This window comes from Cebidichthys violaceus, unplaced genomic scaffold (assembly GCF_023349555.1).
Source record: "Cebidichthys violaceus isolate CVI_PGR_0920_01 unplaced genomic scaffold, fCebVio1.0.p SCAF_10, whole genome shotgun sequence".
NCBI classification, from domain to species: domain Eukaryota; kingdom Metazoa; phylum Chordata; class Actinopteri; order Perciformes; family Stichaeidae; genus Cebidichthys; species Cebidichthys violaceus.
Window position 1 is genome coordinate 13,457,257 of NW_027176263.1, and position 15,171 is coordinate 13,472,427.

The window sequence follows — 15,171 nt, forward strand, 5'->3', positions numbered from 1 at the left end:
TGATTTTCTCATTCTGGAGCAATATCCCCAGCGTGAACCAGATGTAAGGAGAAGAAGAGGATGATTCTATCACATATGAGATACAATTCCCCCGTGGGCCGCAGCACGGAGCGGGGAGATAGAGCATCGGAGGGGAGACGGAGAGGGAGGCAGGGGGGAGATTGCTTGTCTGTAACAAATCTGTCAGAGAAAGAGAGAGACAGAGAGAGAGAGGGAGGGAGGAGAGGAAAGACTCTTGGATTCCTATTTACTGACACCACTCTGTTTTACTTAAAAACTCTGTTTGATGCACCCACTGCTGATGGACACCATACTGCAACAAAGTCCTCAGACTCATTTAGTCTAAAAGTGGCCAATTGAGAAGGTTTCTGCTGAGCATACCGGATTTTGTCCACCAACGTCTTGCTGCACATTCAGACACTTCCACGACTGCCCTCCTCATAGATAGCCTTCTACCACCGGCCACTGAGCAACGTCAGTACAGCAGCTACCAGCTCAAGTGTTATGCGCTTTACTGAATGCGCTTTGACAGGAATCCGAGAGGCAGGAGAGAGCATCGCTCATTTATTTTCACGGCACGGATTTCTGTGATCCGACGTTTTTGAAAGAGCAGCTTCTGCAGAGCGAGCTCCCTTCCTCTGGCTTTTAAACACGGGTGGCACGTAGGACATAATAGGGCGAACACCGCACAAAAACTGTATCATGAGACCTTTTTTTTTTTTTGCCTGGGGCTTTCTCTCTGAGCAATTTTGCTCTAAATCATTCCCTTATATTAGGATTGTCAAACAGTTCACGGCAAGTGGAGAGATAACAGTGGAGAGGGAAACCTATTATCAGAAGAGATCTACTTAATCATGTTCTCATTGTGCTAACCACTTGAAAATGCAATGTTGGTGAAATGCTAATGAAGAAGTCTCAGGAGGTATTCCTCAAGTGTAAAGATATTCCTTTGTGTTATCGGTTACTTTTGGCTCAGCAAAATGTATTTGAAGAAACAATTGGATCTGGATGGGATATTTGCTCCTTCACTGCAAACACGTCAAATTTAAGTGAAAATATTTTAAGATATTTGCTTAATTTTGCTTGAAAAAAAAAAAATCTAATTTGTCAGTCAGCGCATTAAGTGATTTTCACTTGATAAGATTTATTAAAATAAGTCAAAAGTCTCAGCAACATCAAATGACTTAAAGTAAGAACAGTGCTATTATAACTGAATGTTACACAGAGCCTTGCATACTCACGCAAACAAAAGTCTAAACCTTTACATTATATATTTACATACAGAGTTGAGTCGTGTCCCAGCATACCCGGGGTCCTGTAACAGACATGTCCCTGGTATCTATGCTCCATCTCTATCTGAATTGCTTCTCTTTGAGGGAAAATCCTTAAATCTCATGGAAATCGAGTCACATCACGTGCAATATTCACATGTTAAGTAGGTAAGTAAACACTGATATAATTACACAGCCCAGGCATCATTCTCTCAAATACAATGATCCACTTCAAAACCTGTTACAAGTAATGTTAATTTCTCCCTGAGCTCAATTCCTTCAGGAGTCGTAATAGCTTACAGCTATTTTTTTTCCTTACAATTGCAGTTTGCTTATCTTCAAAAATCAAGATAAATGTACCCAAAATGTATTGATTTATAGGCTGTATTTTGCTACAAATTCAGTCTGATGAAGAAAAAATGAAGTACTATTATTATTATTATTATGTTAATTTAAGTTTCCATTAGACATAACACGACTTAGGAATAATAAGAATAACACTGGATATGTAAATAACATAACATTTACTCTCGTTGTAGCCCACATTGTTTTATTTAATCGAATAAGTGAGTATCAATGACGTGTTTTGAGCTACATGCTATAAGTAAATGGGTAGGCTAAATCAAACTTTAGCTAAAGTGGTATGTTTTTAGTTAGTACTATTAGTAAAACAGCTAACCCTACAGCTACTAGTTAGCTAGTGTTAGCTAGCTGGGTGTAAAGCTAGCTATGTGTAAAACTAGTGACTAACAAAAAGGCTAACCCTACAGCTATTGATGTCTAGCTAATGCACAAGCTAGTGCTAGCTAGCTAGGTGTGAAGCTACCAACAAAATGCAATTAACTGCAGGAATGTTAATGAATAATGTGGAATAACTATTTTAATTGTTTTCCGTATCATATGTTGGACACTTGAGCATTGTCAATGCTACGCTTTCTTAACACATGTTTCCTTTTTAAGAGCGCCCACTCTATGTTTACCTCACACCGTTATGGTGCTCTAGGTCCTTACCACAGCTGAGCTGCTGTTCGCGGAGGTTGCGTAGCTCCAGCCCGTGGAGGTGGGTGGGGAACACGCACGCCGTGTCGTTGCCAATCCTCACCGAGTTGCTCCGGGCCCAGAGGAGCAGCCACTTCAGCTGACAGTCGCAGAACAAAGTCTCGGTGCCAAAGTGCCTGGCGGGAGAGAGAAACCGGCACACGGTTACAACCTGTGTTCTTGTGTCACTGGATTTGAACGCCTTTCATTCATCCATTAGGCGGACAGCAGGCTTTTTGGACATGTCATAACAGGAGAAAAAAAAACACAGGTGTAATTGATTGAATTAGTGTGGCAGCTCCGGGGCACAGGTATTGTGCATGCTGACTCACTCACACGGAACGGAGCCAGCGTTAATGTCATTAGTCGCACCTGTGCCTTTCCTGCTATAATAAGTCCAAAAATTGAAATGATTTAATTCTCAACCACAACTGAATGAATTGTGTACATGGTATAAATGTGTGGGTTTGCCTTACAGCACTCTGAGAGCCACGAGGTGCGTGAAGAGTCCCGCGGTCAGAGTGGAGAAGATGTTCCCGGATATGTTCCTGTCAGACAGACGCAGACATTCATCCAGAAACGGGTCACTACACACACACGCATCAAAGCCAAAACCACTGTAGACATTACTAAATCCATATCAAATGCCGTGTTTCTGTAGAGACTGTGCAAGTTGGGCACAAAGCTGTGCAAACGCATGTTTTCAATTTAGGGGATTACTCACAATTTTGAGAGGCTGCCCAGATCGAGAAACATTTCAGGCGAGAGACAGCCAATCCGGTTGTTGGACAGGTCTCTATGAGGACCAAAAACAAAGTAAAGAAAGAAGAACATTTGAGTTCTGAACATCCATTCTACGGACGTTATAGTCAGAACCCGAGGCACAACTTGCAATATGTTTCTGCATTAGTATCTGTGTTCTTGCATGCTCGCCTTGTTAAAACACAGAGAACTTAAACAGCTGTGAAAGGTGTTAGAAAAGCATGTTCATTCATCGGCTCCACTTCCTGGAATAGCTCTCCTGACCTTCTGTAACCTTTCACTCCTCATATAACCATCGCTGGCACACACACACACACAAACACACACACGCAAATACAGCGGGCTTCCGCATGCGGAGTGGCTGAGCGCTGTTGCGTCCGTGGCTCCATGCCCTCGCACTCTGTAATTAAAGAGCTGCTTTGCTGGAGCAGCTGTGGGAAAATAAGCAGAGCACTCGAGTAATCACCAGTTGGGGAGCACTTAAATTAGCACTCTGCTGCTCCCCGAGCTTGGCGCACACGCGCCCCGAATCAGCGCGGCTAACTCACCGCCTGCATCCCTGCCAGCCCACATCCCGCTAACTATCAGGCTGCAATCATGTCACTCACTCTGGAGGCTATATGTAGAACGCCCGGATGAGAGTAATGGACGGGAAAATGACTTGAGTAGAAAAAAAACAAAAGAAAGCAAATAACCCTCATACGTTTTTGTGCATGTTTATATTGCAAGTAGGATCATGGGACATTTCAAGTTTTATGTCATTTTATAGTCAAAGTTTGTTTATAGTTCATAAAAACCAGAAGATATAAAGAAGCCAAATCAAGGGTGTCGTGATGTACTGGTTTTGACAATAAACGTGATATAAAAAATTTTTTATATCGATATCATGTTAATAATACACGTATGAATTATTTATGTAAGTAATCCAACACCTCTAAATACATGTATGTATTCCGTAGTTGAAACTTTCTCTCTACACCTCCCTACACTCATATTTTGGGTGAAAGCTATTTGTCAAAAAAGCAAATAAAAGCACAATAAACAAAAGTCAAGATTAATTTGACTGAAAGAATTATTTTCAGTATTTCATTTCAAATTTTCTTTCATGATAATATCATCTCATGAAATCTTTTGGCCTAGTATATCTACATAAGAAGCAGGTTGTCTTCCACGGAGTCCGCCATCTTGCACCGCCATGTTTCTACAGCAGGCTAGAACGGACATTCGCGTTTTACGTTATCTGAAGGTAGTGATGCGTTCCGAAACCCGGTATTAAACGGCCCCGAAGCTAAATTATTCAAAATCGTAGTATTGATAAGCCCGGAGCTTACTGGTGTTTCTTATTAGTACTTTTTTATGATTTGGTATCATTTATTATCTCTCTGCAGCTCGCATTTGCTCTGCTCTTTCTGTTGGGCTGAGCTCTTCCAACTACACACACACACACACACACACACACACACACACACACACACGCAGACATAAACACACACACACGCGCACGAAGCGTGAGCAGAGCGGCCGCTGTGGTGAAGTGAACCAGGTGAAGTGAAGATACTCGAGTTGTCGGCAACTACGCTTGTTACTGTAAGTGCAATAAAATATTTGCGAGTAAAAAGTTAATACTTGTTTAATACATCTGTGAACATGTAAACAAAAGTGAAACCTAATTCAATCGGCCACCGCCGCTATGTTTACACAAGCACAGCACGCTTGATCGGCCAAAAGCATTTTTTTAGCACGTTTGGCACCTTTAAAGCGACCGATTTAAGGATGATGGGAGGTGGAAAAAAACCCCAATGTACCTTTAGCAAAGGTTACCTAGTCGTGCTCTAACACATAACCTGTCAGAAGATCAGTGGGTCTAATCCCTAAAATCCCAGAGGAGTAAGTGAATGACAAATGCTATCCCCTTCCTTAACACCTGCTGATGTGCCCTCTAGCAAAATCCTGCAGACTGTGGTCACACCAGGAAGCTCCCGCTGGCAAATGTGTCTCTATTAACGTGAAGGAAGGCCATTGTGCCTTCACTAAGCATTGCCTCAGAAAAGGCTGAAATAGTAGTTTTAGTACTTTCGCCTCAGCTAAACCTTTCAGTCCTCGCTTCACTCTGTACTTTAGACTCTCCTAGTTGTCTCTAAAGCCAGAGGACTTGTCCCCGTGTCCCTTGGAGAAGGCTATTAGAGGGCTTCATCATACTTACAGTCTTCTTAGAGCCAGCAGACCACGGAAGGCCCCGGGCTCCACTGTACTTATTAAATTATTCCTCAGGTCCCTGGAGGAGAGAGACAGAGAGAGACAGACAGAGAGAGACAGAGTCAGAGACGACAGTTAAGTCAGTGATTACTATCTATTTACATATATATATATATATATATATATATATATATATACACATCTGTCTGTCTAATGCTCAAGCATTTGTTTTGAAAGCCTTCCGAGGAAACATGACTAATTTGAATGGGGACGAGGATGTTTATGTTGTTCACACAGCAGAGCGTAGTTCACAGGATGAGGGTTTGCTAGTTGGGAAAAAAGGGAAGAATGTCACATGTAAACAAAAGCATTCCAGGTGACAACTGAAGTTTAAATCTTAAATTGTCCTATTTCTAAATGATAATTGGGAAATACTCATTCATTGCATAACTTGCACCTGTTAGCCGGACAGCACTGACCATTTCCTGTGTGCTCAAGACCCAGAGACCACATCCAGCCAAGAGGCAGAAAAACACACACATGTTGCGGTTTTCAGCCAGGCCCTCCTTTGTCCAACCCGACCGCTCACCCCAAAACCTCTGACGCTACTAAAAATGGAATCGCAGAAAACTCTCCTCTCTGGTTTTCTCTGCGGGCCAAAGAAAACTTCCTGAAATTGTGTCCCTGGTTTCCTTTAACTTTGTACTGCAAGTCTAGTGTGATGTGAATGAGAAGAAGGGTAGTGCCTTTTTTTTTTCTCCCAAATGTGAGCAACAATGTAGCTCGACTCCCAAATTTTTGTTCCCCCAAATAAACAGCCTCACAGTACAGACAAGGGTCAGCCAAAAGAAACTAAACAAGACCAATAGGACTATCAAAGACACAGCCGTTGTCCCGAAGGGAAAATAAAAGTCATGCTAAAACTCTTTTTATTTGACACGTGTGGCAGTTTTGCTAGCAAAAAGCTCCCGTCTACCTAATCAAAGCCTCAGCTAAAGAAGTCACCATACTACATCCAGTACAGAATAAAAGATTTAAAGGAGCCATGCAGTACTTCAGCTGTATAGTACACAAATACTACTGGAGTAGATGTTCTGCATGAAAAGCCTCAAACTCTTGTTTTACAGTAGCTGTTGTTCATTTGGCCAATGTAAAGCATTAGTTACACATGTGGTAGACAAGACATCATTAGCAGCAGAAAAATGACTCCCATCTGGGGTTAATGATCTGTATCTGGTGCTAAATGGTTCGACCCATGCTGAAAACACACTGTGTCTGCACCATTAGGAGTCCCCAACAGGCCACCAGCCAGGTTGTGGCCAGACGTCTTCTTGCAAAGAACGATGTGAAAATGGCAGGCAGCAACCTCCAGCTCTGGAAGGTGAAGCCTTTCAATGCATTCTCTCTACCGGCCATCAGGGGGCGCCTCCTCTGGTTGCAATAAGAAGTCTATGAGAAAATGACTCTACTTCTCACTTGATTTATTACCTCAGTAAACATTGTAAACATGAGTTCATGGTCTCAAGCTCTAGTTTCAAGTCTTCTTCAATTCAGTATGATGTTCATTTAGTAAATTATGGTCCCATTAAAATAGACCATAAAGCTAGGGTATGCTTTAGGACGGAGCTTCTGTGTGATTGACAGGTCGCTAACACAGCGTTGTCCGTTCTGGAAGTTGTCTTAGAACTTTTTACCCTTTTTAACAGTTTTGTTCGCCTAAAAATGTCTTCCTCCACCCTCTCGTGTCACTTCTGGTTGCTAGGAAACCAAGATGGCGACGGCCAAAAAACAAGATGGAGACAGGCAAAATGCCAAACTCGCGGCTTCAAAACACAAGTCCACAAACCAACGGGTGCTGCATGGTGACTACGTCCACGTCTTATACACAGTCTATGGTAAATACTTAATTGATGCTTAATCACGTCTTTTTCTTACAGTGATCTGACTCGGTTTTTACCTCAACACCTTGATATACACCAGCTCTCTATTTCTGCTGACTCTTCACAATCAGAATTACTAATGAGGCTTTCTGCAGACACCCTGTGGTCGTTCGCACGGCAGCAAGGTGCAGCAGGTCTTAGGAGGGGCGCTGAAGTTGCCTTCCTGACAGACTAACCTCCTGCTCCGGTCCAGGGCCGCCTCTCATCTCCGCTCTCCTCCGAAGCGCTCTTTGATCGTGTACAATGTGCTACAAAAGAGCGGGCGGAGGGTGGAGGTCAGAAGGCCGTCCGTTGCGCCCGCAGCCTCTCCTTTTATCCTGCACCGTCTCGCAGGTCCCTGCTCTGACCCGCTCTGAATTTGCTGAATGCTCAGAACTTTATCGACTGACTGCTTTATCAAGGGTCAAAGGTCGCTGCCGAGGGTGAGTCTACGTACAGGAAATAAACGAATGTACAAAGAATATCAAGGAACGCCGTATCCAGTTCAATAATGTGCGTAAAACAATCAACAGGGACACCTTTAGAAGAACTCCAATGGCCTGAACGATCAGCCTAAACTAAGAACATCAATAAACAAGACATTTACATTGAAATATTAAAAACAGAGATGCACACACACACACACACACACACACACACACACACACACAAACAAGGGCACTGCCATGAGTTCCCGACTGGGATCCATACTTCTCCTCAGTCATTAAGACAAAATCCACACATAAGCCACTTTAACACACATTCAGATTTATTCTCATCCAGCCCGTTGAGGATCACAAGGAGCCGGAGTCCGACACACAGACCTGCAGGGTCGTTCGAACCTGCTTGTGTTTGGACTGTGGGAGGAGGACTCCGCAGAGACTACTTCAGGGGGCTGGTTGAACCAAATCCAGAACCACTAAGGTAAGTGATTCACACACAAACAGGATTCTATAACTGCTTTTACCAAAAAACCCTGTAAATAAGACTGCTGCAGGGATGACGTGTTTTTGTCGGCAATTTTGTATTGTTTTTATTTATTTGCTAAAAGACACTTTCTCTGTTTTTACCTTCCACAATAAAAGCCCTCGACATATGTAAATAATAATATATGTAATAAAAGGCCTTTCCGAGGAAGAGAGGAGGTTCTGCCACCTGAGGCTTTTAATGCTAAACAAATACCAAAAGCATTGCACTTGCAGTAACAGAAAAGCGCAACAGGGAGTCTTCTAAATACAGTGTATTAAATATAGAACAGGGGAAGTAATATCTAAGTACTGCCTCTGATAACAGTCTGTCTCAAACAAAGACCTGTGTCTCTCTTCGGCCGAGGTAAAAAAAAGCCCTGGCCACTAATTGAGAATGTATGGCGCACACACACACACACACACACACACACACACACACACACACACACACACACACACACGCTAACAAATGATAACTACCTTTGGGGAGACTCGCCCCACATATCCACTGTAGATACAGCTGGAGCAGCTCAAATGAGGCTAATGTTTAAACAATAACCATTTTCTACTCCCCCAGCCCTGCATGTTTGAAGAGCCGGAGCAGCCCTGACTATAAAACTCACGACGTTGGCGGTAGATGTTTGAAAAGCCACTGAAGTGCTTCCCAATTAATCTGAACTGCACTGTATATTCCAGCCTGCTCAATTTCTCTCGAGCCGCGCGACCCCGAGGATATCGGCCCGCTCGCTGTGTGACACTAATGGGCAGAATCCTTACAGAATCTGGATGATTACCACATCGCACAGCCGCACTGACCACACACACACACACACACACACACACACACACGTCTGCAGGCACTGCTTGGAGACAGAGCACTGCTTTCTCTTTGACAGCAAACACGACTTAATCACGCAGAGTCTCATTCAACAGATCTTGGTGTTGATGTAATTATCAAAATCAGATTTCCCAAAAAGGTCAAACTCTACACGAAGTGCATGAGCGAATAAGACTGTCGCTGCATGCTGCAAGGCCACTTGGGCACTCGTCCAAATGGAAAGTGATGCTGCGTGATGTGTCCCATTGCACGCGCACACTTAATGAAATGAGACGATGACATGCGTTCATTAGTGTAACTTGGATCATATTTCTCAGCGGCGTGTCGGTGTCTCCAGTGGGTGAGGAGCACGTAAAGGCACCTTGTTTTCAGTAAAGTAGGAATCTCTAATAATCAGGTCAGAGCATTAAGGACATACACACTCAAACAAACTACATCCAAACAAATTATTGATTAGTTGTTTGAGTCCAGGAAAAATGCTAAATATTTGCTGGTTCTATCTCCTTTAAATATGAGGATGTGCTGCTTTCTTCTCTTTTTTCGCATCAAATTTCTATGACATTTTGTCCAGACATTCATGGTTACCAGAGGATGAATACTGTACTTGATTCCCTGCCACCATGAAGTTGACATTTGTGGGGGTTTTTTCGTGAAATATCTCAACAACTACTGGGTGGATTGCCATGGGATTTTACACATGCATTCATGGTTACCAGACGATGAATCCTCTTGACCTTGGGGATCTTCTGACTTTTCATGTAGCGCCACTGTGAAGTTGACATTTTTCTGGGTTTTTGTGAAATATCTCAACTATTGGATCGATAGCCATGGACTTTTATACATATATTCATGGTTATCAGAGGATGAATTCTCTAAACTTTTGTGATCTTCTGACTTTTCTTCTAGCGCCACAAGTTGACGGTTTCATGTATCCGGTGAAATATCTTGATATTTAGTTAATTGATTGGCACAGACATTTTGCATTTACATTCATTGTTTCCAGATGATGAATCCTACTGACATCCGGGATTCCTTGACTTTACCTTTAGCACCACCTCCTCAGAATAAATTGCATCAACTTTTGTGATTTCTTAACTTTTCAAACAGCGCCATTATCAGGTTGAAATCTGAATTTGTCCAATTGTTTAGTTTATGACTAAATAAATGCAGATCTAATAACATTCCCATCAGCCTCAGCTGTACTTTGTGTTTGGGGCTAATTAGTACATGTTAGAAGTCTAACAAGTTAAACTACGATGGTGAACATGATGATCACTGTACCTGCTAAACTATAGAATGTTAACACTAACTGTGAGCATGTTAGCAAGAGGATGTTAGCATTTAGCCCTAAGGACAGCCACACCGAGCCGCTAGCATTAGCATGACTGTAGACTCTTTGTTGTGTGTGGAGCTCTTTGTGGACAAAAACTAAATCATGAATCAAAAACCTAATTCAGAGATGAACTGAATGAAATGAATACTTGCAGCCTGAGTGGAGATACTAAGTTAGAGGCAGATACAGTATCCACTTCATATTTTTGTTTTTCCCAGCAATGCAACTGAAAAGCGTGCAGCAAGTCCTTTCCTTCCACACCATAAAAGACTCTAATTGACTCTGTCATTAACAGGGCTAAGTGTAACATATATTGGCACCAACCTTGATGCTAATGTGGAATCTGTTTATTAAAACCATTTATTCACGCGTTAAATATTCATGGGTCAGTTTGCAGATGCTTTGAGGGGAGGCCTGGCCGCACACTCTGAATTAAAGCAAACACTCAGCGAGACAGACAACCACCTACTTGTAAATTAATACGTGTTGAAAGCTCACGGAGGAAGGGGGGGGGGGGGGGGGGGGGTGGACACTCGGACAGTTCGGTCCAATTAAACAGACTCAATGTGTACGTATAGTGACAGGCTTGTAGCTACTGCTGCCAGAGCCTCAAATCGCTTTCCCTGTGTGTGTGAATGCATTATGGAAATATTACTTACAGTAGGGCCTGAAGGCCTACGGCACAGATTCATTATTCAACCTTCTTGGCAAGACATACAGCCCAATCAAATCTGTTTTTGAAACAGTCAACGCATATCAATGAAAAACTGGTCATATTTTGCTAACAGTTTACAATCCATTGAAAATCACACAGGTTTTTCAATAAAACAAAAGGGCCTTTGCCACTTAAACGTCTCCACAGCCTGAACCCGGTAGGGACGACGATTAACATTTCTCAAACACAGCTGGAGTGCAATTTATTCCTAGTGGGTGGATGAGCAGTGCTTATGGGATATGTGGAGCCATTTTCTCAGATTTCAGAGATTACAGAAAGGAGTGGAAAAAAAAAAGGAAAAGAAAAGCTAATAGCTTTGGTAGAGACGACTTCACTTCAGCCAAACGCGCAAAATTAAAACATGAAACCAACAGCAGCATTTTACCAACAGATGGAGGGGTAAAAACAAGCTCTGAGAGACCCTGAACTGTGAAGAAGACGCCGTCTTGGTTAACGGCGCCGCAACAACTGTGTCCTATTTTGGAACTGCTGTTCTCATCAGTGTGAGATATTTCTATCAGAACAAAGCACAAGTTCAAGGAGAGTGTGAGGCGAATTCTTCCAAGAGACGCTTTTGATGCACGGCCTCTTGCTCTCTTGCTATTTTTTTTTTTTAAATAGCATAACAAAACAAAACAAGAAATAACTCCCAATGCTCCCCAGATGGAAGTAAATATCATAAGTCTTTCTATTAAATTACCAGGTTTCCAGCATCCATCTGCTACTTGTTTTGTGTGTGTGTGTAACTGTACGAGACAATCTGTGATAAACAGCCGAGAGAAGTGAAACACAGGGGAGACGAAGAAGAAGAATCTGTCCTCTCCGTCTCACCAAACTTGGTCAGACAACCCGGTACACCCATGGTGCTCGCATGTTTTTCGTCCTCGACTGCGACCCAGCAACGGTCTCCTGTGAAATAACAACAAAAGCATTCACATTTCAAGACTGCGCTTTGATCCATTTAAGGCTTCATCTTACTTCATGTTCTCTCAAGTAAACAGATACAAGTAAATGTACGTAGCAAAGTGATATCTAGATACTTCACCATTTGTGAGATAACTGCTGTCCCAACACCAGAATCTACAGTGGAGCATGCTTAAGCACAATAACAATATGAATGGAAATATGACCTAACGCTCTGATACAGACGACATGACCGTCTTTAAGACTGTAGCGTCCCATTTTTAAAGTCTGGAGCCGTTTCGACCAGCTGCTACAATCAAACAATATCTGCCAATATGGATCATCAATGATCGTAATTAGTATCAGCAGGAAAAAAAAACATGATCAGGGATCTGTAAAAGTTATATTTGCTCCCTTTTTTCTTTTGTGCAGATGCGATCCGTGATCCGATCCGTGTGTTTTATGATCCGTAGCGCCACCGTTAATATACATTGAGCGGTCTGCTTTAATCAAGTGTTATCGACTCCGCCGGGTCAATGATACTCTCGTTTTTCTTGCCGTCCCTGTTAATAACCTCTGACCTTTGACCCGCTGAGGATTACCTCAGGGTCAGTTCTGGTTCATGATCACGTGACCTTTTCTGCTCCGTGACACATTCTCATGCCCAACAAGCCAAAAGGACGCGTCCTCCAGCTCATCGATCACCTCCAGAGGAGACACATTCACTGGGATAGAGGGACTAAACGTCCCGCCTCCAACGACGGGACCAACAGGAGCGGCTAACCTTTTTAAAGGGACGACGCAACGCTCGCACCTCTCACATCTGCTTTTCAGACTGAGCAATCGCAGACGCCTGTCTGAATTCTGATGCCGTCGCTGCCTCGAGCTGAAGGTCCACTCTGTCTGTTCAGTAAATTCCTCTGGCTGGATGAATAACGTTTGGTCAAATAGACCCGCTGCACTCGATAAAAAAACCCATTTAGACAGTCTAGTGAGAATAAATCTCCTGTCACATCCACGGCCACAACAATAAAAAGAACCACTACTGTAAAGACACCAATAGGAGTTTGCTTGTTTCAAGAGCAGTGCATCGGACAATCTCAAAACACTTATTGTTGTATCAATACATAATTCGGAGCTGTGGTTTTAATCACATAACACTAAAATTAATCTTCGATTTTATGCGATTTTATCCTGAGTGTGCAAGTTGCCGACGGCAGCACATCTTGGTCTGACTCTATCATTCTACATGATGTATGTCTACTGAGAGATAATCTTCAACCAAATGTATATTCAATCCAACATGTCGATGACAACGTCATCGCACCACTGTGGTAAATTGGATGGACAAAAAATAAAAAAGTGGCAGTGTCATCCGGTTCACACACTTGGTGCGGTGGGAACCGATGATGAAGCGTCAAAAGCTACATTCAGGGCGCTGACCAGGAGAACAGTGACGGGCTTTGTTCCCGCTCTGCTCCCGTGGGACCCAGTTTGGCTGATGGTAATGGGCCCGTGTCCATATGTGGGGGGGATCCAGGCCATCTTGCAACATACAGGGACCCTTCATTAACACCAGGACCCCCAAGACGGTCTGACAAGCTGCATCTTTACATGTTTGATGGTGTCTGAAGCCCACAACGTACTGAGATAAAAAAAAAGTGAATTTCCAATGTAAATTGGCACGGAACATGTGATCCGTGTTATTTTATGTATTTCCCAAAATTTCTACTAGCTTCATCAAACAAATGCTTTTTTGAAGTGCTTGTGAACATCGTGATAAATGAAGTCGCTCAAGTGCTTTTGACTTGAACGCCACGGTGATGGTAAGTTATAGGATGGAGGACCTAGTGATTTTTGATAAGTTATAATACTTAAAATAAAATGATGACATATCATGGAGGGCTTCCAGCTTTACAACCTTATGTAAAATTCCCCCATTACCCATAGTGCTATTTAAACATGCGAGATATCCAGCAATGAAATCCATAGTAGTGAATAATAGTAATAATAGTAAATAAGAAAATTTGTTGTGGAATTTAAAGATGGGGTCGGTAATCTTGAGAAACTAGCACGCGAGTAAAACCCATCCCAAAGTAGCTAGCAGCAACGACAAATCGCTAAATCTAGCATGAAAGTCACCAAGTCAGAAACACTGATGGCCTCCGAAGCCAATCCCTTATTATTTAAGAATGAACGCAAACAACAAGCATGACTACGAGAGCTCACAGCTGTCAAGATAGAAGCTTGTAGAAGATAGCGTTTTTTTAATTCTTCTTTTTTTTTGTCAGATTATTTGATTCCTTGATTGCTGTCAGGATGTAGTGAGAATAAAAAAATAAATTTAAAAAAAATAAAAACATTTTGAAGACGATTACCAACCCTACCTTTGAATGAACAGAACCTAATTCAATTTCCATTTCATACTAAGAAAAATCTGGGATCGCCACGTTTCCAAGCACGTAGTGCAAACAAACAAACAAACACAGAAGCGTTATTAAGCTTGTCAATCAGCTGACATTTCACCATAACCCTCACAGCCAGTCAAATCAGGCAGGCCGGGCAGGCGGTCGGTGTGCCGGGGCCAGACGAGGGAACAGCTGGACCGCCACTTTTCCAACTCGCTGAGGCTACCTGGCTTTGGCATCCACCACCTAGCGTCTCTCTCTGCCAAATGCTCGCATGCGGCAGGACGGATGGACAGGCTGCACCAGGAGAGGGAGGAGAAGGAAAGGGAAAGGGGGCTCGCCAAACGCTCCGAGAGGTCAGCCTCGACCTGACCTTTGGCTGAGTGTCCTTGAAAGCCTCGCAATCATCTCTCCGTCACCTCTGGAGCCCTGAGGGATGGCTGCAGAGCGCTTCAATGATCACTAATAAGGCCTTGGGGAGACATGCGACACAGCCGACCCCAAAAAAAGGAGCGGTAGAGGTGGTGGGAATGACTCCTCTGACATTACAATCTGAATTTAACTGTCGGGCCGTCAGGGAGACGGTAATAATATTCAGAGCAGTCACTGATCTAGCTGGTGTGTGTGTGTGTGTGTGTGTGTGTGTGTGTGTGTGTGTGTGTGTGTGTGTGTGTGTGTGTGTGTGTGTGAGCTTAATACGTGTGCTTCTCAGTACATCTGAGGGTGATTGACTGAAAGGGAGAGAGAGTCGTTAAGCCGTCCTCTCTGTGTGATTTCAGCCACTCGCTGATTTCCTCCTCATCAGCCAATGTCAGCGTCG

General features: G+C 43.1%; 1 protein-coding gene across 1 annotated transcript in view; it reads right to left on the reverse strand.

The window, feature by feature from the left end:
• The window catches only part of LOC137878470 (adhesion G protein-coupled receptor A2-like), a 53,781-nt gene that overhangs the window by 23,518 nt on the left and 15,092 nt on the right, over positions 1–15,171 (reverse strand). The window contains exons 3-6 of the mRNA XM_068718792.1: positions 5,275–5,346; positions 3,034–3,105; positions 2,786–2,857; positions 2,283–2,446 (exon numbers count right to left, since the gene is read on the reverse strand). Of these exons, the coding sequence (XP_068574893.1) occupies positions 2,283–2,446; positions 2,786–2,857; positions 3,034–3,105; positions 5,275–5,346 (380 nt within the window). The remainder of the gene's footprint in view (positions 1–2,282; positions 2,447–2,785; positions 2,858–3,033; positions 3,106–5,274; positions 5,347–15,171) is intronic.